This window comes from Boleophthalmus pectinirostris, unplaced genomic scaffold (genome assembly GCF_026225935.1).
Source record: "Boleophthalmus pectinirostris isolate CB_2022bp ecotype Guang Dong unplaced genomic scaffold, ASM2622593v1 HiC_scaffold_6, whole genome shotgun sequence".
Lineage (NCBI taxonomy): Eukaryota > Metazoa > Chordata > Actinopteri > Gobiiformes > Gobiidae > Boleophthalmus > Boleophthalmus pectinirostris.
In genome coordinates, this window is record NW_026571447.1 from 6,842,636 (window position 1) to 6,870,117 (window position 27,482).

The following is a 27,482-nucleotide window of genomic DNA, read 5'->3' on the forward strand; positions in this document are numbered from 1 at the left end:
TTTGATAATAAACAAATAAAAATTAGCTTGACTTAATGGAAAAGGAAATTGTGATTATGGATTTAAAAGGAAATATTTGTAAGAATTAGTTTTTAAATTTAATAATCGTGACCTATGAACTCATGCAAGGTAAATTGTTGAAATCAAACATAGTTTTTACTGATAACAATTGTAATGCTGATTACAAAAATATGGACATGATGGTCAAGTTGGTTGCTATAATCTGGTGATTTGGTTCTCATGACCATTATCCATCAGAAAACAGAATGAGCCTCACATGAGTCACACATAGACCGTATATATGAGTGGACATAGTTGATAGCCGCCGTGTGCCAAATAGGAAGTGTGTCAGGAGGCTCTTCAGGCTCCTTCTGACTCTGGCTCCAAGTGACTTACATGTGGATCTTGTCACTCCTCTCTTTGTAACTGCTGCAGTGAGCCTCGTCATTTTGGGCTTAAAATGTCCAATTGTCCATCAAAAAAATCCTATTCATAACATAAAGCCTGGTTCCAGATTTGCTCCTGTGAGCGTGAGCACCACAAGCCTCATTTGAGTGGTGCTGAACACTGTGGGTGACATATCACACTTGCTTAGTTCACTTCTTTTATACAGTCTATGATCTCACACCTGCGTTGCCAATTTCAATGCTGAAATCCAGTTGGCTTAAACCTCACGCTGAATGATTTATCAGGTTCAAAAAGTACTATAATCACAATTGAACCAGAGCCAGAGCCTTAACCTGCAGATAGAGGACACATAAAAGATTTTCTCATTCTCAATACATGGACAGGCCTCATGTAAAAGCTCAGAACCTCCAGAATTCACTCACTGAGCTGCAGAGGCTGCACTAGCACTGATTCATGATTGGCTTCAGGTAGTGACCATTCAGATCAGAGAGAGACATTTTAGGTTTAAACCAACTGGATTTCAGCATAGAAATGAGAGATTCACGTGAGGCTCATTCTGCTTTCTGATTGGATAATCTTCTTGAAAACCAAAACACCAAATAGGCTCTATTCATGCTTACGTCACAAACCAAGAAGATGTGTGGAAACATGCAATGACAACTTCAAGTTCCTGAGACTGGGCTCGCCGACAGACTGTGATAAACCCCACTGAAGTAAATGTGATCAGTAAAATGAAGACTGCATACGTATGTGCTCTTTGGAATCATCTAGAATTTGGCGCCTCATCTCTTCTAATCGAATGTACCTAGTGCACTCGGAGTTGTGCGTTAGTGGGGAAATGATGAAAACTGAGGTATGGTTGTAAATGTTGATTAGCCGAACATAACAGAACACCACAATGACATGGAGATGAAAAAAACTGGGATATTTTCTCATTTTTCCTAGATTTTGTCAGACTTACTATTGCAAAAAGAGCCCACCGGAAGTTGTCATCGCAAACGTCTCCAAACGTCTTCCTGGTTTGTGACGTAAGCGTGAATAGAACCTATTATAACATAAATAAAAGTGACATCATGCCCAATGTTTTTGTAATAAATGATAAATCGTTGCCAGTAAAGTTATGGGCGATTTTAAATTACCTCGTACCTCATTCGTGTTCAGGTCACGTTTATAAAATTTGAAATGAAAAAGTAATCTTACATAAGCTTCCTTTAAGGTTGTCTTTATTGTATTGTAAATCTGTGCATTCATTGCCTGTTGAGTAGCTTCAGCAGTAGGAAACAGCAGCACAATAAGCATTAAGCCGGGACCATTGTGTGTACCTAGACGGGATTAACTAAAGGAAGAAATCAGGGAGAACATGCAAACTCCTCACATAAAGAAACCACACACACAGAAACACCAACACTGCCGCTTTGTCCCCTGTCCATTTGTGCCTTTTTCACATTCTATTTATTTATTTGGACTTTCACACCATGCAAATAACAATTCACAAACAGGAAATAAACACTTTCTTGTGTTGATCTATGCTCGCCACGAGGAGAACACACACAAATCTGAAATGCTAAATGTTATTAAAACCATATGCGAGGTCTTCTGCAGGAAATCAGTTCAGGCCAGCGTGGAGATCAGCTGGGCCTGGAAAAGTTGTTCTAAATGATTTTGATCTAAAGCAGGTTGGGCATGAAATCCTCCAGAATTGTGAGTGTTTATTTGAGTTTAGTCATGCGCTACGGATCCAGGCTGTCATGGAGGCTCAGGACCACACTGAAGAGAGAGCTACCTGCACTGAGAAAAGCTGTTTTGCACCATTATGTTTAAGGTGGTAAGGTAAGCATTGTCTACTGCTGTGTTTGTCAAGTGGGGGTACAGGGACCTGGGAGTGCTTGGAATTATGTCAGATCAAAAAGGTGTATGACAAAATGTAGTTTGTAACACAATCTACATGTTCCAGAATGTTTTTGTAAGATGATTTGGACATTAATATTATTGAAACATGGAAATATAATAGTACCGTATTTTCCGCACTATTAGGCGCTCTGGATTATAAGGTCATTGAATGGTCTATTTTCAAACTTTTTTCACAAATAAACCGCACCGGACTTTAAACGAAACACAACAGTTGGATGGCTCAGTTGGACTTTGTTTAGCGCATTCACGGTGACTCTGGGCTTTGTTCAGTTGTGGCGTGTAGGGAGGGTGCTGTCTGGGACCAACGGATTGTCGCCGTGTTCGCAGTGACTCAGTTGTTCAGTTGTGTCTAGAAGTGGCACATTGCACTCGCTTTTTCGGTTCGTTCCTTCGTTCCGTTCCTTGTCGGCGTGGAGTGACGAGTGTGGCTGCTGGTGTTTCTCGCCGCACGGTCGCTGTCTGCTCCGTGTGTGTTTGCGTGCACTGCGGGCGTTGCGGCTTAGTAGTTTACTGAAGTCGTACTGGGACACCCGAGTGGATTCGTGTATAGGGCGCTCTGGATTGCGGCGCACAGTAATTTTTTGATGGAGTTAGAGGCTTAAGAGCGCGCCTAATAGCCAGGAAAATACGGTAATAATTTATCAAATTCTAGACAGATTCAGATCTAACAGATTCATACAGATTTTTGCATTCCCAAAGCTTAGAGGAGATCTGGAAAATCTCTCTCCTTCATTTTCTGACAGAATTCCGTTACAAACAAACTCGTGTTTGCTAGTGTTTGGTCAGTTTCCTTTTTCCTTTCACCTTAAATTTAGACGAATCACATTAGACATAGATGACATGGGGTGGAGGAGCACAACACAACATGTCTCTGTACTGTGCTGTCGACAACTGCCATACATACAGCCAACGTGGTGGCATTGTCCAAGGCCCCATCTCGACCAGATCTGTTGGTATGTAGCCGTAGAAGCCGTACATCGCCTTGACCCACCTCCAGTCCTGTCAGCCAGCACTGCTCGATTTGTTATTGTCCTTTAACTTCTTGTACATAGCCCACAAATTCTTGCTTTTTGTCCTGCACTGTCCCCTCCCCTTAACCACACCAAACCCCCATGGAAGACAGAACCTTCAGCGGTCCACCCCTCAAACAGAACACCAGTCCACTCCTATGAAAACAAGGCTTTAGATTAAGTAGATTAACAGCACAGACTGGCAAACACAGCACTGTCGGATGTAAATATGAGAGCTGAGCTGAGATGGAGGTGAAAAATCACAACTGGACAACTATTAATTAGGACAACTCCACCAACAGGGAGCCACCATCTGTTTCCTGCTCTGAGAGAATGAAGATCGAAACACTAGACTTATACAGCTCTTTATGGACACGCCACATTTAAATCTAACCACACAAGGAAAACCTCAGGACCAGGCCACCCAGGCTGTGGTCGAGTTAGGGCTTCAGCCTGCGAGATGGGACGTGTAAATGTGGAGGCTGTGGAAAGTGAAGCTGTCAGCGCGCTCCTGTGTGTGGGTGGAGCTAACATCAGGGGTCTTACCATGTGTAGAGGCCCAAAGGCTTTCTGAAGGGACTGGGCCAGTGACAGAGAGACAGAACAGGCACCAGTGAGGACACAGGAGGACAGGGACAGGGACTCTGCAAAGGGACACAGGAAACAGGCATGATAAAGGAGTAAAGAAGATATTATGCTTGAACAACTTTTTTGTAATTTTAATCAACTAAGCAATTGACAGCCTTATATATATATTTTTTTTAAATCTCATTGACTATTAATTATTTACTGGCTGCACAAGGATATGTTTTCTAATCAAATGTATTATTAAAGTTTTACTCCCACTTTCTTTTTGAAAAGTAGCACCACCTAAGACAGGCATGTCCACACTGGGACCCTGGTGCTAAGATTTTATTTACTAAAAGCACTTTAATAAATCTGTCATTATAAACTTAAAATCACAAATTTATCTTAAAGGGACAGTCTGGAATTTTGGGCATATGACCTCATTCCCTAGTGAGCCAGAGTGTTGTGGAGACACTTTTTAAAATATTCCATCCAGTCCTTGCATTTGCAGAGGTCGCTGGTGCTAGGCTAGTGCATGTCAATGGCCATAGTTAGCCTGCCACTAAAAACAAATCTATTATTACACCAGACTGTCGATGTAAATGTCTGTGTTGATAGAATAATATTTGAAATAAATCGTTGCATGTTGAGGGACTATTTTCTCAGCAGCAGTGGAATTTTACTTTGCCGGTAAAATAGGTGCTAGGTGATATCAGTCCGCCACTGCCAAGCTTTCCATCAGGAAGTACAACTCACTGCTGCTGCTCAGACATAAATCCTTCAAATGCAAGGTTGGTTTTACTTCTAAAATTATTCTGTCAACACAGACATTCACTTTGACAGTTTGGTGTAATAATAGTTTTGTTTCGGGTGTTTTGTGCAGTGGGTAAGACTGTTTTTAGTGGCAGGCTAACTATGGCCATTGATATGCACTAGCCTAGCACCAGTGACCTCTAAAAATACAAGGACTGGATGGAATATTTAAAAAAGTGTCTCCACACGTCTCCAACACTCTGGCTCACTAGGAAATGAGGCCCTATAGCCAAAATTCAGGACTGTCCCTTTAAGTTTAAGTAAAAATCTGTAATAACATTTTCCCTTAAATAAAAACAATAACAAAATGCATTTATTTGGGATGTAATCTTTGTAAAAACATACAGCCATAATACCACTCTGATGCAGATCTAAATCTATATCAGCCGATACTGATTTGGAATCACTATATTTCCCTTTGTTTGCCAGTCAAAACCACACAAGCCTGACTGGAGAGGCTTGGTGCTGGACATGGAGTTCGCTAAAAGGGTTATAAATGGACCAGTCCTCCTGGCACACCTTTGTAAAAATATACTGTATAGAAATGAATTTCAACATCCTACCATCACTTAATGCACAGTTTACAGTATGACCCATTCCAATAAGCCAAGTGTAGAAATGACTGATGTGAGAACTCCCCTGTACGTCTCTCCAAGGTGTGGTCAGACTCACAAATATGCTGCTATTTTTTACATCGCTCTGATTGTGGTGGTTTCACTAGTTCGGACTTGTACTGCGTTCATAGACTGCATCCACATGTTTAAACGATTATGCTCCTTTTGAGTGGAATTAAGATATATTTTGGTCCATTGTCTGTACAACTTCGAAATCCAGACAAAGTGACAAAGGAAGTTACTGGAAAAATATAAAAGTGTAAAGCAGAAACCAAGTCACCTTTTATAATGGACTCTGCAGCAGCCAAGTCTCTTTTATAGGTGACCTGAAAAATGAAATACCATTAGATCATCAAGTCTACAATCCATTTGAGAGATTCATAGCTTATAAAATGGTCATATTTTTGGAGGTTAAAGGATGCCAGACTTGTCACTGAGGGAGACAATAAAACAATTTTATATATTGTCGCATGGAGTCAGGACAATCAAGGCAAGCAGTGGTGGTTTTCCTGTAAAATCTCAAACCTTCTGGTGTCAAAATTATAATTATTATACAATCAATGGTGGAATTTTATGTTTTATGTGAACTGTCAGATTGCAGATGTGTTGACTTGGTTTATGGTTCACATCATTGTAATTACTGGGCCTATCCAAATAAAAACAAAGTTCAGCGTCTTCTTTGTCAGTATAAATAAACAAAAGTAAAATGTTTGTTTCACAACATCTTCATTTTTCAGCTCCAAAGATGTGACTGTGGTTCATTGAAAGACCTTAAAATCACAAGATTCATATGTAGGGATGTAACAATAAAATAAAATCGTATCGTCAAAAGTCTCACAATAATATCGTGGACCATCACAATATATCGAATTGAATTAGAGTTTATATGATTGACTGAGATTAAGGAGCAAGCCTCAACCTCCCCCTGCTCCTCTCCAGCCAATCACAGCTCAGCTCAACCACGCCTTGAATTACTTAGAAGCCCCATTTATACAGGCCTATCAGGGTCCTGAATCTACTGGGCGACCACCTGAGACAGAGCCCCCATCCTGAGTCTCCCAACCATCACATTTATGCATCATCAACAAATATCTTCATTGTATTCCTTTGTTTTGACATGGTCCTTGTTAGTGAAATAATAGTTATGGTGCAGCATAAGCTAAAAAAAAACAAAGGGAACTACAAAGACCATGATCCTTTGCTCTGTTTCAGTGCAGACTACATGAAGAAATAACAGTTCTAAACACTACATTTGGCTTATGGCTAGGGCTGGGTATCATCTATTATCTGTTTTATTGCATGTTACATTTTTTTCCCTGCTGTTCTTGAATTGTGCATTGCAACACTGGAATTTCCCCACTGTGGGACTAATAAAAGCATATCTTATCTTATCTTATTAAAAAGTTGCCGATACAATACATAGCTTGATACAGTGATCTTTACGATTCGACGATTCATTACGATATATTTCAAATTGATTCGATACAGTTCAATAAAAAAATAAAGGCTAAATCATGTTTGTGATACTAAAAGTCTTTGTTAAACCACATCTTGTGCAAAGTTAAAATAAAACAATCCCATTTTAATGCTCTTGGCTAGTAAGAAAGTAATAACAAGGAATTGGCTGAAGGATGACCCTTTGAAATTACAGCAATGGACAGATATAATGGAGGCAATTTATGGGATGGAAAAAATAACCTATTATTTGAGACTGAAAGCTGGTCAATTTGAGAAGCGATGGTTAAAATGGTCTATGTACAAAGCTTACTCCAATGTATAAGGTATTTTCTTTTTTCTTTTTTTTAATAGAACCCCACATATTGTTTGTTCTTTTATGTACATTTGTTAAAATTTTGAAAAAGCACAAATAAAAAGTAAAAAAAAAAAAAAAAACACTCCCATTTTAATCATCAAAATAGTGAAAATGTCAAATGTGTTGCATAAATTTGTTTCCTTCCTCTAAACAAGCAAAAAAAACTGTAGCTCTGTGACAAAATAATTTGGTAAAATAGAGCAAATAATACTCCCCACGATAATGTATGATCACATTAGACGATACGATATAGCGATATTTTGATATTTGTGCACACCCCTACTTGTGACTGAAGTTATTAAAGTCTTGTCAAGGCATTTTAAAAGGAAAAAGTTACATATTCACAGTTTGGTTAGCCTTGACAAAATAAATAAATATTGTACTGTGAGACGTATATCGTGATGATATTGTACAGATTGATTTAGATATTGTGACATCCCTGTTCACATGGTAAGTTAGTGGACCCAATCATTAACAAATACAAGGTTTCGAATATTTTCTTTTAAAAACAGTAAATTTCCCATAGAGTTATACAGGCCTTTACCCATTATCCATTATCTGATATTAAGAATCCTACAAGCCTAGAATGTAAACACAACATATGGAAGGAGGCAGATAGCAGCAGTAGATCTTCTTGTAAGTGTACAAGATCAAATAAAAATTGAAAACAGTGATATGAACGCTGGCTGACCTTCCAGAGAGTGGGCGGGCCCTCGATCAGTTTGGCGTTGGTGCCACAGTACTGCAGAGCCAGATGGAGACACTCTGTCCCGTAGTCCAGGTCATAATCTGTGCACTGAGACAGGACACATGTGAGGAACCAAAGTTAAGACCATTTTTATACTTCACCTTCATCACTGTGGCTGGGTTTTCAATGACATAAGAACATTCTATAGGCCAATAATATTTAAAGCCCCTATATTGCACAAAAGTGACTCTGTGAGGTTTAAAACGTGCACTATATAACTTTTTTGGTTTGGTGTCCGTCCGATTCTAAGGAGATGTCATTGCTCTGCCTGGAATGTTCCACAGTATGACTTTAAACAGCTCTCTCTACTTTACATTTATTCAATTACAGGTGGTTTTATAGCTCAAAAATCCCTGGAAAAACAGGCATTCTAATTGTGAGCGTTGCTGTTGGGAGTCGCCTCTCCGCAGATCTGACATGTAACTTGGTCTGGTTTGGTCTCCATGAAGATAGAAAGGTTTAATAGTATATTGTGAAACATTCCACACAAATCCGTATCGTTCGTTCATTTGTTTTTTAAAATAAAACCAAAAATAAGAAAACGAAAAAAACAACTGTTTTCTTCATTATTTGTCTCCAAAGCCAAAATTTAAAAATGGATGATGATTCTTTTTTTCAGTTTTCGATTTTGTGTTTAAATGAATCATGGAAAATATGTGACTTTAACTGCGATGCTGGACTGAACCAGGACTGAACCAGGACTAAACCAGGACTAAAATAGGACTAAACCAGGACTAAAACAGGACTAAAACAGGACTAAACCAGGACTAAAACAGGACTAAACCAGGACTAAACCAGGACTAAACCAGGACTAAAATAGGACTAAACCAGGACTAAACCAGGACTAAAATAGGACTAAACCAGGACTAAAACAGGACTAAAACAGGACTAAACCAGGACTAAAACAGGACTAAACAGGATTAATCCAGGACTAAAACCAGGACTAAAATAGGACTAAACCAGGACTAAAACAGGACTAAACCAGGACTAAACCAGGACTAAAACAGGACTAAACCAGGACTAAAACAGGACTAAAATACGACTAAAACAGGACTAAAAACAGGTCCCGGTCTCAGTCCCGGTCTCAGTCCCGGTCTCAGTCCCGGTCTCAGTCCCGGTCTCCCGGGCCCATCCCATCCTTTTTTTGTCCTAGTTTAGTCCTGGTTCAGTCCGTATGTGGCAAAAAAGTCCAGGCATCACAGTTTAAGTCACGGAAACAGGAAAAGGCCGTTATCTGTTTTTCCATTATTCATTTAAACACACAATGGAAAACTGAAAAAAACTAATCATTATAATCACTGTCCATTTTTTTCATTTTGGTTTTGGTTTTTATCTGTTTTTTGTTTTTTTTTTTCATTTTGGTTTTTATCAGTTTTATTATTATTTTTTTTTTTGGATTTGAAGACTAATAAAGAAGAAAATAGTTGTTTTTTCGTTTTCTTATTTTTGGTTTTATTTTGAAAAACGAATGATCGAATGATACACGGAATCAGTCAAAGCAGAGAAAAGCATTTGATGGACCCTCCAACAGAAAAGTTACACAATGCATCTTTACGACATGTTATAATGCTACAAAAAACCTACCAGCTCATTTGGTATTTGTTCCAGCTCATACTGTTTATTTAAAAAAGGTTTACTGGGATTATCTTGCATTATTGTTATTGTATCCGAGGCATAAAGTAGTTTTAATGTCATCGTTTATCACAGTATATCTCTATAGCAATATATGATGCTTAAAAATGTGTAGTTATTTTGTTTATTTATTTAAAACAAGGACAATGTACAGACACGCTCCCGTACTTTCCATCTGCATCTTATTGTGACAAGTCCAGTCACAGCAGCAAGACAAAATCTCAAATATCGGTATTGGTCCCAGATCCAGCAAACCATCGCTCCCCAGGTGTGACAGTGCAGAGGCTTTAAGATTGATAGCAGATAATTGATCCCAAGACTTCCATTTAAGTACCTACATTCTTCAGTTGACGTGAGCTCACTTTCAGAAAAGGCCAAAACCAACAGAGCGATGAAGTTCAGATCCAAATGTTCCACACATAAAAACACAGCGACTGGAGTTCTAATCAGAGGCATTCCACACGGCTTAGCTCAAAGCGCCGCGGTAATCGGAGCAACATCGAAAGTGTTGTTTACGTGTTTTCATGAGTTGCATTTCCGATATTAAACAGCATTTCGAGAATGACCATAAACACGGTGACAGAGGTGATTAAAGTGGATGATGAAACTCCATTACAGCTTTATTTGTAATCAAACATGAAATGGAGGAGAGAGTGAGTAAAGATAACTGGAAAATGGTCAAACAGGGTAATCAAAGCTCATCTTGCATTTCATGTGGCAATACAGGAAGAGCTCCACTGTATTTTTAAACTCCATACACCTTCTCTAAAATCATTTGGATAATTTCAGACCTGGAATTGCCCATCTCCACTGAACAAAAGGTAAAAGGAGCTGTTAACTTGTAAACTACCGCTTCATGATATCACAAGGTTGAATGGAGCGTTTTGAGCTTTGGAGATGTGGACGCACTAAGGCCCCATCCACACTAGTATGTACTCGAGTCCTTTTCGTTGCAAATGCAGTGTTTGTCCACACTAATCTGATGGAAAACGGCTCCAGAGACGGAACGATCCGGTGCTGCCAGCTCCCACGAATTCATCTGAGTACAGATTTGATCCAGCACTGTGTGGATGCCTGAAAACACTGATATGTTGATGTAGGTCTATGCACCACGAAGTAATTCACCGCCAAAACACTAAGAGGCTAGAATATATGTCCATTCATATAAACGGTCCATGGCTGTGACCTGCAGACGTATAATCTCTGAAAAGTTTAACATGAAACATCTCCAACGTGATGGGAGCACAGCACAGACTCACCATTAGCAGAACACCCCTCTGTCACAGAAAGAACACTCATATTCCACTGAGTCGTGTCCTTTAGTCTGACAGAAGCTGAACCGCATCAGTGCACAAGAGTGAACTGTTTTTCTGAGCATTCAGTTTATGCAAATTAGCCATGTGGTTTTAAGTTTCGTTTCGGTAAAACGTAAACAAATATGCTCAAAGCTGTGTGGATGGGGAAGAATTGCAGATGCAAATCGTTTCTGATACGGTGATTCGTTTCAGTGTAAACGCAGCCTAATAATAAAATTGTTATTCAAACATGCATGAATGAAACAAAACAGAACTCCAGGTCTGTTTTTGATGAGGTAACAACATTATAACATGGCTTAAAGCTGATCTAATAAAGGACCTTTAAAAGTTAAAACACATTCCCATTTCATTAATTCCAAAAAAAAAAACTAACAAAACAGTATTGGCCTGACCTTCTGATAGGCTTGGCAGATGACGTCGTAGATGAACCCCTGTGGCATCTCGCTGGCTCTGTACTTGACCCGCTCCAGGCTGTGGTCCAGGTATCCCTCTGAGGTAGTGGCAATCACTGTGGAGACCAGGGGCCGGATCGCTCCTGCTGCCTGTGGGGAGGGGATGCACTTCATTTGAGCTACAGAATGTTCTCCTATGACATGAAAGCAACATGTTAAAGGTGCACTATGTAACTTCTCTTGTGGGGAGCTCATCATCGATTTGTGTCAATGAAGATGTTACTGCTTAATTGGAGTTAAAGATCCTGTATCTGATTTTGTCCCATGTATTTGAGCAAAAGTTGTCTTGCCCCAGTACGGATGTATTGTATAAGCAGCTCCTGAATATATATATATTTTTTGTGTGTAATGTCTACATCTAATTATGAAGCGTTTTATTGTCTAATAACCAGGATATGTGATGTTAACATACTAGTTGTATTCCTAGCATCCTAATTATTCACCACGATTACAACATTTTTCTTATTATAAGACATACTAGGCATATCTATTAGGCGCACTTAAAATCCTTTAATTTTCTCAAAAATCAACAGTGCGCCTTATAGTCCGGAAAATATGGTAATTAGCAGGGGTCTCCAACCTCCAGTGAGCTACTTTTAAAAAATGAAAATGCCACAGAGCTACTAGTTTTAGTGGTCACAAGAAATTTAACATATATAAGAGTCACGGCGAACCTTGAGGCACAGTTAGACGCCTATAAAACATAAACCATTATCCATTTATTAGTGTATAAAGTTAGGAATCAAAATGACACATGACAAAGGTATCAAGGTGACAATATGTGTGACTCAGAAACCCCGTGGCGAGCTACTTGGAGGGGGGTGGAGAGTTACTGGTAGCTCCCAAGCTACAGGTTGGAGACCCCTGGTTTATAGTTTATCGCGTTTTATAACTCTCTTAGAGCAGACAAAAAAAAATTTTATTAATTACTTCCTGGTTCATGGAAATCAAAAACATGTTTTTAACTAGATGCATACCGCACACAGCTGTCTGCATCCAGCCTAAGAGTGTCGTTCTCATTTTGAGCCTAAGAGAGTCTTTTACAATAACTCTGTATCTGGGCGCAGACTTGCCGGGGAGCCAGGATACACACTTCACACTACAAAAATGTCAGTCTGGTCTCCCTGTTTTCAGATGGGCGTGATTGACAGGTGGATTAGGCAGTCAGGCATACACATGGTTCAACTGTTGGGAAAAATTTAAGAAAAAAAAAAGACCACAGGAGACTGACAAACATGGTGGATTTCAGCAGAATGAAAGAGTGAAAGACTAAACTTTGTGCATGTGAGGAGAGAGAAATTGTATTTTATTTGTAAATGAGCTCCTTCATTTCATATGTGTGACTGAAATGAACAAATCCAAATGGACAATCACGTATTGAGGGGTTTAGATGGGCTTGAGACGTGACCAAGAGTGTGGGGACCAGACGGCCATCAATCTGTATAAAAACTAAAGAGATGTACTTCTAGATTTGCCAGGCGAAGTACAGACCCTTAAAAGAAATAACAGAGCTTTGTAGCAAACTAACAAATGATGACAAAGCATGTTGTATTAAAAATCTATTTCTGAAACTAAATTTAATGCAGTTGAATCAATATCAGTTTTAATGATACTCTGTGTAACTTTTCTTGTGGAGAGTCTGCCACCTGCTAGTTTCCATGGAGATTAGGAGTAGGCACAAAGTCTCATGTCACAAGATCCAGCGAGATAAGACTGAAATAAATTAAAAGATTGTGCACACATGAGCAAAATAATATCGTGAGAAGATTCAGACCTCAATGTTATGAATCATTTGAATGTTACTTTGCACAGAGCCATCAGAACAGCGTGACTCTGGCCCCAGTGTTTTCCATCCATCACTGGAGAAACAAACGCTACGTCTGCCAGCCAATCTGAAGAAGTATTTAAGAGCAGGATTAAAGACGAGAGGGGGGAGAAGAGGAGGAGAGGAGGACAGGGAAGGAGGAGAAGAGAGCGGAAGAGGAGGACATGGGAGAAGAGGAGGACAGGGGAAGAAGAGGACAGGATAGGATGAGGACGGGAGAAAGGAAGAGAGGAGGGGAGAGGAGAAGAAGAGAGGAGGAGAGGAGAAGGAAGGAGGAAGAGAAGGGGGAGAGAGGTGTGGGGGGGCAGGAGAGGAGGAGGAGAAGAGGAGGAGGAGTGGATAGAGAGAGGGGAGGAAAACAGGAGAGGAGGAGAAAAAGAGAAGAGGCGAGGGAGAGGAGAGGAAGAGTGGATGAGGAGATGGGAGGAAAATGGGAGGCGAGGAGGAGGAAAGGAGAGGAGGAAGAGTGGATGAGGAGAGTGGAGGAAAACAAGAGGAGAGGAGGAGAAAAGGAAAGGGACAGGAGAGGGAAGGAAAACAGGATGAGAGGAGGGGAAAAGGAGAGGAGGAGAGGGACAGGAGGAGTGGATGGGGAGAGGAGAGGAAAAGGAGAGAAGGAATGGATTTGGAGAGGGGAGGAAAACAGGAGAAGAGGAGGAGAAAAAGAGAGGACGTGAGGGAGAGGAGAGAAGAAGTGGATGAGGAGAGGGGAGGAAAACAGGAGGAGAGGGGGAGAAATGGAGAGGGATGAGGAGATGAGGAGACGAGAAGAGGGACAGAGGAGAGGAGGACAAGAGTCGGGGAGGAGAAGAGAAGAACATACAAGTCTATGTTTGCTGCTTTTACGGTCGCCACAATCCAAAAACAGTCTTTGTTGTATTTTAAAATCAGGCCCGTTTATGTTTCATAACACACAAAATCAAATATTGTGTCAGGCGGCCATCAGGGTCAGCTGTCATCCCCGACTTAGACCAGCTCAGTTTAGTTTAGAATCATTTGTATGTTTATGCTCCTGAGACTTTTTCACACCAATTAAAATAACTGAACATTCCACTGCACAAACATTTAATTGAACTGGGTCTAAAATAAGAGTAAATAGGACTAAACCATGAGAAATCCAAGAAAAAAGTAGAACTATAAAAGGATAAAAAGGTTCATTCTCCCAGAGGTATGGGCGGTGTAAAATTCAAGTTCAAAAATGTGTTTCATAAACTTAAGGAATTATATGTAGGACTGGGTGATAAGAAAAAAACAAACGATCAAATTTCCTACTCCATATTGATTGATGACATTTTCGTTAATTAAATAAAAAGAAATCCACTAATGCATAAATGAATAAAAATAGCCTTCAGCATTCATTTCCTGAACATAAACAGTACTGTCTGTCATTGGCATTTAAGCCCAGAAATGTGAACTCTGCTCCAAACCACACGCTTTTACAGACAGAGGAAAGGCCTGAGAGCTCAGACACAACAACAGACTGTAAAGAAATAGTATAGTATAAAGAACTAGTTCGGCTCCAGTCAAATGAAGCTCATCGAGGCTTGCAGTTAAAGAAGAGAATTTGGAGTAGAGTTCCATGTGTGGGATTTCGACCGTGAGTATCATAGGACCCAAAGAGCCAGTCATCAATCACCACTGGTTTGGCAGGAAACGGGAGCTTAGAAACGCTGTCAATCAAACCTCAGGGAAATCTGTTATGTTATTAATGTTCATATCATGATTTACAGACAAAATAGCAAAACATCAGGATCATGTACAGTAGGTTACTATGAGTTTTCAATAGATGGTACTGGAAGTATGCTCATGCTCACTTTCTGTTTAGAACATGGCAGCTAGCGGCTTTAACTATGTCCAAACAGTCTTTGAACCCAAGTTTATTATTGACGATTAGAAATTAATTTTAATCCCCAAGTTGAGAAATGCAGCTTAGTTGTCCAAAAAGAAGGGTGCAATGTTTCCTGGGGTGGATGGGGGGGGCGCGACAACCGTAGTTTTGCGAGGGGATTCACATGGTTTGGAGTGATGTGGTCAAGGTGGGGGCAATTGTTGTCAAGGCGGCCACCCTAACTATAAAGCACTGCGGGAAACACTAAGGTGATAAATCAGCAAAGTGCACTTCAGAATACTTATGGATACCTTTTTCTGCTGGTTCAATTACTGAGTAATACTAACTGTTCAGAGACACGATCACTCAGTCAGTAATAAATGAATGTTCAATAATGCTCAAATCCACCTTTATTTTATGATTTATGAATTACGACTGTCTCGAGTTGGGTCGTGAAGGTTTGTGACTTTTAAAATATGTTTCCCTAGAAAAGCAGTTTGGGAAACACTGCACTATAGTGTTCATATCTTCAAAACAACAATATCAAGATATAACCAGCTTCCATTAATAGACATACAGTATATTGGAGATATATGTGGGTACTGCTTTAGTATGGAGAGAATTAAATACAAAATACTGTCAGAAAACTAACCCCTTGTTCCTTGGCAGCCATTGCTATCTTGTACAGGAAGTCCTCGTCCACAAAGGGCCTCACTGCGTCGTGTATGATGACCACTTTAGGCGGGTGCGTCCCTGCCGCCCCTGCCTCCGTCTGCTCCTCGGACTCCCCCAGAGCCTGCACCCCTCGGCGGATGGAGCGGTGCCGTGTGGAGCCGCCTGGTACCACCCGGACCTTGGTGTGTCTGTACCTCTGCACTATGTCTGTCATCAGGGAGAGGTGTTCTGTAGCCACGACCACCACAACACACTGGACCCACCGCACTCTGGATGAGAAAGGAGACAGACTTTTCAATAGTGTTACATTTATTATACTGGATTTTTTTTTTACAGATGGAAAATCTAACTGGATCAGAATGCCACTAAATGCTTTTTGTTGTAATACTGTAGAATTTTCAATATTACCATATTTTCCGCACTGTTAGGCGCTCTGGATTATAAGGCGCACTGTCATAGAATGGTCTGTTTTCAAACTTTTCTCACAAATAAACCGCACAGGACTTTAAATGAAACAACAGTTGGATGGGTCAGTTGGACTTTGTTTGTGGCGTTCACGGTGACTCTGGGCTTTGTTCAGTTGTGGCGTGTAGGGAGGGTGCTGTCTGGGACCAACAGATTGTTGGCGTGTTCGCAGTGACTCAGTTGTGGCTCAGAGTGGTACATTGCACTCGCTTTTTCGGTTCGTTCCTCCGTTCTGTTCCTCGTCGGCGTGAAGTGATGAGAGTGTCTGTGGGTGTTTTTCGCTGTGCGGTCACCGTCTGCTTCGTGTGTGTTTGCGTGCGTGGTGCGGCTTTGTATTTTACTTAAGTCGTGCTGGGACACCCGAGTGGATTCGTGTATAGGGTGCTCTGGATTGCGGGGCGCGCAGTCGTTTTTTGATGGGGTTGGAGGCTTAAGAGCCCTATGGTGCGAAAAATACAGTATTATTTTTTATTAGACAGTCTTTCTTACAAAATGTGTTATCGTGTCTATATTCATCTAACTTTGTAAATCTTCTATTGCTCTGGCCCTACCTGGATGACAAATATCTGAGATGCAGTTTTGTTTATTTTTTTGTATGTAGACTGAATTTATATTATATTTTCTGCATTATTTGGCAGCAATTTAGATCAAAAATACTTTGCTCATTTTGAAAGGTGCAATAAACCCAATGCATTCATATTATTACAATTAATATAATAATAAAACAAAACCATTCACTGATTCGTTCTGTCTATTAATGCTTCATCACTCTGACCAAGGGCTGAATGATTTGGGAAAAATATCAAATTATTTTTCTGAGTTGTGATATGTTTTAACAGTAGGATTTGTTTAAAATTCAGATTTTAATCACGTCCAGGAAAACTGCCAAAAATAACTACAGGATTAGGAGATTTTATGCAGATTAATACAGGATATTTTGTTGTTTTTGAAAGAAATTATGAAACTTCTAAAACCGCAGCCTTTGTGATTTGCTGATTGCATCCATCCATACAAGTTGCAATTTATTTTGATTCTTCTTGCTGCCTTACTCTTGAGTTTCATGGTCAACAGAGACTTCTACCAGGACCTATTCCATCCTTAACACTCACAGTAATACTCCTCCAGCCCAGGGTACAGGAATATGAAGAGACACTGCATCTGCTCTTAGACCCCTGAACATGAATCATTCTGAATTTAAGTTTTTCTTTTTGTGCATATCCAACAGTATTTTGAATCTTTGAACTACTTATCGATACTTTGCAGCAGTCAGCATTCCCTGGAGCTGTGATGTTAACTGTAGGCTCTGCTCTGTCTGTGGCTTTATTAGACTTTATCCTGAGCTTTATCTTACCACAACCTAACCATAAAGTAAGAACTGACTTAGCTGGAACAAGAAAATCAATCCCTTAAACTGGTATTGATCACAGGCTTGACTATGGTAACTCCTAAACATTCCAACATTAGAGATACATGTAGAACAGCCCCACAAGCTGTCACTCCAAAGTATCAATTATTACAAGATCATATAATATCATAGCGTAGGGTGACCAGAATTTCAAAATAAAAAAAAACTGGGACATATCCATTTTTTGATGAAAAATATTGTAATAATAATAAAATTTTGAAATGAGTGCATAAATAAGGAAAATTGTTATGCAGAGACCATTCATGATTAACATGTGAGTCAGTATAGTCACATTTTCTTTGTGTTTTGGTCATTTTTAAGCAGCTTTTCTGTATTTTACCGAAACATATCACAAGTTATGCCTCTATTTACTGTTGGCAGGGATCAAATTGGTCAAAAATAGGGACACTTGGAACATTTCTTGTATAAAACTGGGACAAATCAATGGTTTTGGATAAATCTACTGGGACAGGGGACACAGGACTCAAAAGTGGGACTGTCTTGGGTAAATAGGGACATCTGGTCACCCTAAACATTGTCCATTCTTAAATTACTTTGTAGGACTTCTGACAGTGCATTTTTTGTTCTTATGGTCATTTTCAAGCTCAATTTTCTGTATTTTAACAAAACAAATGACAATACATTCCCCTTTTTATTGCTGGCAGGTATCAAAGTGGTCAAAATAGGGAGACCTGGGACATTTCTTGTACAAAACTGGGACAAATCACTGGTTTTGGATAAATCTGCTGGGACAGGGGACATGGGACTCAAAACTGGGACTGTCCAGGGTAAATAGGGACATCTGGATACATAACTTTTACAAATAGCCAAACCTGCGTGCATCCATCTGATAAATAATGAATGAAAGTGCGTGTCTTGCCCTCACTGGGTCCTGACAGGTTTGTTTTGGTGAGAATATTATGGCTGGAGGCTTCCATAAGTATCCCTGGGGTGCGCACTCAATTGGATGACTTTTATTACACCGTTCCACGCACCTCTCAAAGGCCTGGACCGTGTAGCTGATGAGCGGCCTGCCCAGAAACGTGCAGAACTGTTTCGGTGTCTGGAGGCCGGTTCTCTCCCCCGTGCCGCCGGCTGGGAGCACCACGGACACAGGGAAGTCCACGCTCACATTCCCGGGATAAGGGTCGTCTTTACCGGGCTCGTAAGGAAGGAAAGCTCCGGGATCCGCGGGCCGCTCCGAACCCGACCGACCTATGACGCTTTGGTCCATGTTTTTAAAATTATTTCATAGCGGAATAGTTATTTTATTTAATTTCTAAAGCATCGCAAGCTCAGGGGCGGGGAAAGAGCGACGCGTGGAGTGGTTCTGATGCTGCTGTCAAGCCAAATGTGGAGCTTCATGTATTTCCGGTTTGTCCTTTCAAAATAAAGTTTATTACCGATTTTTATTTTATTTTCTAGCCATTTTTAAACTTTTAACGCCTACTAACTTATTTAATTCAATAAAAAAATTAAAATGTTCAGCAAAAAGAGCTGAAAACAAAACTACAACACATCAAAATCTTGTGTCTCGTGTGGTGTCTTGTCTTTTAATTTGAAAAAAACAACTCCGTGGCTTCTAGTAGATCCCTTGTACGTGAATATGTGACGCCTCCTTGATTTTAGTAAATAAAAAGTAATGAAATAATTTTTATACACTGGAATTAAAATGAAACGCATAAAAATGTAATATTTATTGTTTGAAACATTTGTTATTCTTCAAGTCTTATAGATTTGATACAAAATTATGAAAACAAATATAAAAATATAAAAAAATATATTAGGCCCTACATCATAAATCTTACAACATAACATCTGCATATCTGTAAAAGCAATACACGTTTTTTTCTGGCATTTTATACAAATATTTACATTTTAAAACTTTGAAAGTGTTGTTAACAGCGTAAAAAGAGAACAAAGCAGTTGAACGTATATATTTTCTGGAATTGTATTGCAGATACAATCCTTTGTCACATTAACAAAACCACCAAAGTTCAAGCAGGACTCTCCATTTCAAAGAAACTGTCTTGAGGGATATGTCTATGAAGCTCAGCTGTCCCGCCCACTTTGAAGTTGGCTCCGGTTCCGGAAGTAAAATTTCTATTCATTTTTTCATTCAGATTTTTTTTTTAAATCTAATATTAAAAGGTTCAAAGTTCATAACTCGGTTGTTTTAAATCCAAAAAGCACATTTAAAACACAAGATTTGGCTAAATGTTTTAATATCTTAGAGCAAGGGTCTCCAACCTGTAGCTCAGGAGCTACCAGGAGCTCTCCACTTGATTATAAGTAGCTCGCCAAAGGATTTCTGAATCATATGTATTGTAGAGAATAACTCAAACTTGATTAATTACCATTGTAAATGTGTTATTTTGAACTTTGTGCACTAATAAATGGATAATGGTTTTATGTTTTATAGGCATCTAACTGTACAACATCTACGGCTTGCCCTCCTATGTCCATTCAATTTCGTGCGATTGCCAAAATTAGTAACTCTCTGGCATTTTCATTTTGTAAAAGTAACTCACTGGACGCAAAAGGTTGAAGATCCCTGTCTTAGCGGTTCAAAACGTTTCAGTTACAGATTTAAAATAAAATTATACGCTACCACAGAGCTGATTGGCCCTGAGCAAGCTTTCAAACTCTGAAGTCTATGGGTAAATGAATGGAAAATGAATGGAAAATGCACATCCAGAACCGGTCACTGTTGACTCCATTGCCTTTGCTTCTGTCTGAGGCCATTACTAGTAGGAAACCAGTAACATTTGAGAGAACGAGAAAGGACTTCAAACTGTCTTGTTCTTATTTAGAAAACTGTCATAACCTTTTAAGATTGTTTTCTTTGTGACTACTTTGTGTAGTAGAATTTAAAGTTATTATTACTGATAGTACTAGGCCTATGTGAGTTTGAACTGAACAGATGAAGTTCAGTAATCACATGCAGTCAGTCATTGTGATTTAACCAAGTTCTTTCTCTAATTCCCCAAGTATCCAGGGTAGTCGGGCGCCCTTCCTGATTCTCGGACAATAAAAACGGTTTAGAATTAGATGAAGACGGCACACAGTTTTCATAAAATAAGTTGTAACCAAGTGGGTACCATCCTAAAAGACCCATATAGTCCATATTCTTCCAGCGGGTCCGTTCTCAAGGCTCGTGCCAGTTGTCCATGTACTTTCTCTTGCCCAGTCTCCTCTTGCTCTTGGCCTGGTGTTTGTGCAGGAGGTGCGGCGACGACATCACTTCCTCCTCATCAAACTTGCCTCCTGATTGGTTGTGCTGGCGGGAGTACCTCTTGCACTTACAGGAGGTCACCACGGTGATCTTGTACGTGCGCGTGCTCCCGTCCTGGCACTGCAGCTGGATGCGCTGGGTGCGGGTTTTGTCAGTGACGCACCTCCAGTCCGGACCCCCGCTGCTGCTGCCCCTCTTGCCCCAAAGGCGACTTCCAGGGGCCCCTCCGATCCAGTTGGGCAGGAGCTGGGTGGGGAGGCACTCGCCCGCGCACACCAGCTCCTTGATGGGCTTGAGGCTGGTGCAGTGCCCGTCTGAGATGTACTTGGTGGACCTCAGCTCCCTGCAGCCGATCTGACCTTTATCTGTAGGGAAATAAAAGGGTAAAGTGTCACATTTTTATATAGAGAGCTTTACAGCAAGGAACCACTCACCTATTCACACATTTATACCACACCACAAACACTATTCTAAATCTACAACAAACAAAAAAACATGCTGCATAAATAAAAAGCAGAATGAAACAGTTTTGCACTTACTTTGCATCTGTAATTAGCAGTGGTGTTGTGGGGATTTTTTTTAAGTGGGGGTACACAATTCAGGACTGAATCAGGAGGACCTAACTAGGACTAAACCAGGACTGAAGCAGGAGGACTACACCAGAACTAAACCAGGTCTATACAAGGACTAAACCAGGTCTACACCATGACTAAACCAGGTCTACACCAGGACTAAACCAGCTCTACACCAGGACTAAACCAGGACTAAACCAGGTCTACACCAGGACTAAACCAGGTCTACACCAGGACTAAACCAGGTCTACACCAGGACTAAACCAGGACTAAACCAGGACTAAACCAGGACTAAACCAGGACTGAACCAGGACTAAACCAGGACTATAACAGGACTAAAACCAGGACTACACCAGGACTACACCAGGACTGAACCAGGACTAAACAAGGACTAAACCAGCACTAATCTTGGATTTGAGAATGAGAGAATCCTGAGCCCACGGAGCATTGTGAACACAAAGCGCGATTAGGTGACAGCTGCGGTTAGCCCTGTGGGGCGTGGAGCTCTGCATTGGTCCTTTCGCCTGCGATCGCCCTACGTTCTACACGACCACACCTCCGGACCCATCCTGACACTCAGTCCTGGTTCACTTCTGGTTTAGTCCTAGTTTAGACCAGGTTTAGACCTGATTTAGTCCTGGTTTAGTCCTGGTTTAGACCTGGTCTCTCATGTCTCAGGTCACTATAGGACAGTAGTGCAGATATCATGAGCCTTTGCAGGTTGTTTTCACCATTGCCAAAAGCTCCAGTTTGACACTGAAGTTGTAGCTATTTTATATTTGTTATTTTTTTCATATCTCACGTCAGGAGAAGTGGGTGGACGGCGAACCCCCGCATACCTCGCCCACTACCCCCCTGATAATAAGTCATAGAAGTTATTTATTTAACCTTTCACAGCTTAAATCTTATCATATAGCTAAAAACATAACTAAAAATATATAGTTCCAGCTTTGGAACATGGAACAGTAAGTCAATATAGAAATTAGCATGACAGCATTCATTTTTCTCTTGGATGCAGCTCTGTGCTCAAACAAAGACTGTTTTAAATACTGTGAGTAAATGACAGATGGATTTACAGTCAGCTTTGTTCCACCTTGTGATGTCGTGAAGTGGTAGTTTTCAAGTTAACAGCTACCTTTACCTCGTGTTTAGAAGTGACTGAAATGATCCAAATCATTCAAAACACAACTTCGGGAATGTTTGTGACAAGGAAACAACATTCTAACAGATCGGAAAATAGGCTAAAATTGGCCCTTTAAAAAGCTTTACAGTATTTTAGTATGTTTTTTTTTTTTTTTTGCTTTTTCTGTCATGTGTTTATAGGGGCAGTCTGAAGATATGTGAAGATAGTGAAAGTATAATACAGTTATACGGGCTGTGGGTGTTCAGAGCATTACCTCATCACTACTATTATCATTACCCCCCTCCTTATCTCTCTCTCTCTTCCTCCTCCGCCTCCAACTCTCTACAGAAATACTGAGCATACCTGCACTTGTGTTTGGTTTCACCTGTGCACGTTTGACTAATCTTGACTCTTGTGATTTTAAGCAACATTAGAACATTGTTACCTCTTCAAAAACATAACCAGGGTTGTGTTTGTTTCATTCACACATGTTCGAGTAACCCTTTATTATTGTATCTAAACCTCCAAAGATGCTCTGTTCCGCCTTGTTGCAGTGAAGGGTTTCTGAAGCTTTACAGACCAAATCGCACCTATGATTGGTAGTTTCCAGATTCTAGAACGTGATGATATCATTCTTGCAGATGGGGCAAGGGTTAGTTTTCCCTATTCATTACATTGTACTTTACCATGAAATATCCAAAAGGCAAATGCACAAATGTCGAACTTGGTATTTTCTATTATTGACCAAACTCAAGAGCTCACCGTATTGCAACATAATTTTGCATTTTTACAATTTTTATTTTAGCTGCCCCCCACCTGTATTGGCCCTTAAAATGCTGTGATGGCATCAGAAACCCAACCAGGTTAGAGTAGTTGAAAATCACAACAATGAAATGATAAAAAAATTCTGGTATTTTCAAAATGTTAGACCATATAAACGAGAAAAAATACAATCATATCTGAGGGAGCAGTGCACGAAATGCAAATGTTCAAATAATTTCATTGTGTCCATAAGAAGTTTTTGTCACTTGCAGACTTATTCACAGTGGGAAGAGGAACCAAACTTTACAAAATTTACTGAGAACTGTTATACTGTCACAGGCTGTTACTCAAGTAGTACAGGTATGGTGTCTGAAGATTGCTCTGAGAAGATTTAAGAAGAAGAATTTTACTATAAAAATGACTTGAGCGATTGTATAAGCTATAGTGAAAGATCTCAATCAATGTAATCCCACAATTCAAGATTCAAAGTAAACCAAAATAAAACTGACTCTTGTGAACTTTAAGAGATGTTATAATGTTGTTACCTCCTCAAAAACAGACCTGGAGTTGTGTTTTGTTTCATTCACACATATTTGAGTAATCTGGTTTGTTCTACTTTGTTAACATCTACCTTTTACCTTTAGTTCAGTAAATAAAGGCATATTACCTCATGACATCGCAAGGTGGAACAGTGTTTTCCGTTTGAGAGAAGAACTCATCTGCAGGATCTGTGTTAAACATGTGTGAATGAAACAAAACACAACTCCAGGTACTGTATGTTTGTGAAGAGGAAACTACATTAGAACATAGATCAGACAACAGAGTAATACAGGCCCTTTAATTTGTAAAACAGGTCAGAATGTTCTGTACTACCACCACTGCACACGACTCTGACTGTATTCTGACATGGGCAAGTGAAAAGTCATTAGGCAAACGGGCTTTAGGCTATGTTGACCAGGACTAGGACTTGACCAGGAATAGACCAGTAATAGACTAGGATTGGACCAGGAAAAGACAAGGATTAGACCAGGACTAGACCAAGAATAGATCAGGACTAAACCAGGACTGGTCCAGGATTAGACCAGGATTATACCAGGACTAAACCAGGACTAGTACAGGACTAGACCAGGATTAGACCAGTAATAAACCAGTAATAGACCAGGACTAGACCAGAAATAGACTAGAAATAGACCAGGAATAGACCAGGACCAAACCAGGGCTAGACCAGGACTAGAGTAGGAATAGATAAGAAATAGACCAGGATTGACCAAGACTAGACCAAGACTAGACAAAGACTAGACAAGAACTTGAACAGGACTAGAACAAGACTAAACCAGGACTAAACCAGGACTAAAGCAGGACTAAGCCAGGACTAGATTTTACTATTATTACTATTTGATTGTTTGTTAGTTTGTTTCATTCATTTCAAGTATAAAAAGACATAAACAGTGTGACAACATACAAGAAATGAAAAGGAATGAATGAAAAGAAGCAGAGAGAAGACTTATATCATCTAATAGTTACTTCTAACTTTTCAAATTTATACATTTCATTTCAGTCACAAATATGAACCAATTGCAAAAAGATTTTCACTTTTATGCATAACAATTTACATTTTCTTTTTCATACTAAACACTGTATCCTGTTATTACACTGTTATCAGCCTCACTATTACTCTTTCTCTAACTTGAGTAATTTCTTGGACCACTTTGTACTTTTACTTGAGTAGGGCTAATACAGCATTTGAAGTAACTACTACTCTACCTGTCATGATAATTACTACTTCCACGTAACTTCAATATATGATACCTGGAACAATATATTAACTTTTTTGTGTGTGTGTGTGTGTACGTTTTCTTTGTTATTTTAGTTAATACGATAAGATTTGAGCTTTAGAGGGTTGAATAAATCACTTCTAAGGCTAATTATTATTGCTTAATTCTGCTATTTATTTAGCTTAACTGGGGACTTTTAATGATACTGTTTATTTAGAATGGTTTACAGGGATTATCTTGCTTTATTGCGTTTGCGTCAGTGCCGTAAAGTAGTTTCAATACAATCTTTTACTGCTATAATTCTTATCTGTAGCTCAATAAAATGTGTTATCGTGACAACTCTGCCCACCCGATATCGTTATTTTGTTGTTGTTGTTTTAAGTCTATGTGTCAAATTTAGTCTAGTTTTTGTGGTTGGGCTTTTTTTGTTTTTTAAATTTATCTTCCAGTGACTCACCGCCTCTGTCGTGCGTCGCTCCCCCGACTCCCCTGCCACCCGTCCGGGCTCGGTTCAGCAGCAGGGACGCGTTGCCCTGGAGCTCCGGGCTGCGGGCGCTGTTGTTGCTGCTGCTGCTGCTGCTGCTGCCGTCGTGGGGGGACAGCAGCTCCGTGGCGTCGTTGTTGAAGGCCAGGCAGCAGCTCCGGAGCAGCACGCACAGGCAGAGCAGGAGGTCGTGGCCGCTCAGGTGCATGGTGGCCGGGTCGAGGAGAGGGTGAAGCGGGCTGCTGGCGGCGGTGGAGGCGTGGAGCGAAGACCGCGGGGATGCGCTGGAGCTGGAGGAGCCGTGTGCGCGCTACCGGTCTGGCTTTTATACCCGGTTTTACGCACGGGGCAGGCACGCGCGCTCAGGTGCCGTTTCTGATTGGCTCATGGGATAAACACAGACGTCCACTACTTTCACTTTTTCGTTTTATTAAAGAGCCCAGATTACGCAATTCTCTGATCTGTGTTATAAAGTTTGTGTTTTGTTTCATTCACACGTTTAACGCACAAAACCTATATATTTTAGAGTTCTTTGCTCGGAAAACACTCCGTTCCACTTTGTGATGTCATGCTCCACTGTGTTTTTAAACTCCACACACCTTCACTAGAGTCCTGGAACTGCCAGTCTCTCCTGAACTGATCCACAAGTAAATGATTTGGACACAGTAACTCACACATTACAATAAATCATGCAAATTACTATGCACTAACAAAACCTCTTTCTGTTAAGCTAAAAGTATTTAAATTTTTTGATCTTGTTGACCTGAGAACAGACGTAGTGATGTACAAGGCCTATAATCATCTGCTTTTTCCTTGTTTACAGGAGTTATTTGAGCAGAGAGAGAGTCAGAATAACCTTAGAGGAACAGGTACCTTAAAAAAAAATGAAGATAAGAACTAAAAAAAAAAGCTGACTTCTGTTAGAGGGGTTAGTACATGGAACAACCTGAGTGATGATTTTAATAAGCCTAATACTGCAGAAACCTTTTAAAAAAGAGTATAAAGCGTTATGTTTTGAAAGATATAGAGCTCTGGAATGAATGAATTATGCATTAAATTCAGTTTGTTTTATTTTGTATTTTGTCTCTTATATATACAGTAAGTTGTAAGTGAAATTGTAAATACAAACTTGCTGTTCATATGCTGCTTTCTTGTTTAAACTAGTTTTTAGTTTATAACCCTTTATAAACCCTGTCAGTCATGGTCCATGGGGTTGTAGTCAATGTTTTATTTTGTTTTGTAGTGTTGTAAAATAACCGAATAAACTACTACTACTATCAAAATATAATATAATAAAGTGCAAAAATATAGAAAGGTAAAACAGGGTAGCTGTTAACTTGAAAACTACCACCACAGACATAAGAAGGTGGAACAGAGCTTTTTGAGCTTTGCAGATGTAGACAGACTAGGGTGACCACAATTTCAAAATAAAATTAAAAAAACTGAGACATCCCCTTTATTTTTTTGGTGGTTGGTAATGATAAAATTGTGAAATAAGTGTGTAATAAAGGAAAATTGTTATGAAGAAACCATTTATAACTAACATGTAAGTCAGTATAGTCACCTTTTCTTTGTGTTTTGGTCATTTTTAAGCAGCTTTTCTGTATTTTATCGAGTCAGATTACAATTTATGCCTTACTTTACTGTTGGCAGAGATCAAATTGGTCAAATACAGGGACACCTGTGACAGTTCTTGTATAAAACTGGGACAAATCGAGCCTGATTCATCAGCTGGTTTTACTTTGTGGAAACCATCTGACCTAGCAGCAATAGGATTTGTTCGCTGGATGATAGGAAGGTACTTTTTTTAATTAACCAATTGCTGCTATTTGGTCGTGACATATGTAAATGCGTCAAATCCCGTAGGAAGAAGGGCAATAATGTCTTTCCCCTTAATAAAATTCACCAAACATTCTCTTTGTTCCGGCTTTAAATCCTCGATCTCACGAATAGTTGCCAACATAGACTGTTTGGCTTCGTTTACATCCATCTCGACCGCTTTATTTACGGTTGTGCTGTACCACAAAAGGGACCCAGACAGACACTTGA

At 39.9% G+C, this 27,482-nt stretch overlaps 2 protein-coding genes across 2 annotated transcripts in view; both read right to left on the reverse strand.

Moving 5' to 3' along the window:
- Positions 1–18,749, reverse strand: part of crppa (CDP-L-ribitol pyrophosphorylase A) — a 61,159-nt gene extending 42,410 nt beyond the window's left edge. The window contains exons 1-6 of the mRNA XM_055164036.1: positions 18,478–18,749; positions 15,590–15,881; positions 11,225–11,374; positions 7,828–7,932; positions 5,604–5,649; positions 3,876–3,973 (exon numbers count right to left, since the gene is read on the reverse strand). Coding sequence (XP_055020011.1) covers positions 3,876–3,973; positions 5,604–5,649; positions 7,828–7,932; positions 11,225–11,374; positions 15,590–15,881; positions 18,478–18,716 — 930 coding nt within the window. The 5' untranslated portion in view covers positions 18,717–18,749. The remainder of the gene's footprint in view (positions 1–3,875; positions 3,974–5,603; positions 5,650–7,827; positions 7,933–11,224; positions 11,375–15,589; positions 15,882–18,477) is intronic.
- A 525-nt stretch (positions 18,750–19,274) lies between these two features.
- Positions 19,275–25,712, reverse strand: sostdc1a (sclerostin domain containing 1a). The gene is made up of 2 exons (XM_055164042.1): positions 25,407–25,712; positions 19,275–21,082 (listed from the first exon to the last, which is right to left on the reverse strand). Exons 1-2 carry the CDS (start codon positions 25,639–25,641, stop codon positions 20,631–20,633), a joined length of 687 nt encoding a protein of 228 aa, XP_055020017.1. The 5' UTR covers positions 25,642–25,712; the 3' UTR covers positions 19,275–20,630.
- Positions 25,713–27,482: the final 1,770 nt, after the last annotated feature.

Coding starts and splice junctions, on each gene's coding strand:
- sostdc1a (XM_055164042.1), bottom strand. CDS start 25,641: ATGCACCTGAGCGGCCACGACCTCCTGCTCTGCCTGTGCGTGCTGCTC. Junction 21,083..25,406: donor AGCGACGCACGACAGAGGCG/GTGAGTCACTGG, acceptor ATTTCCCTACAG/ATAAAGGTCAGATCGGCTGC.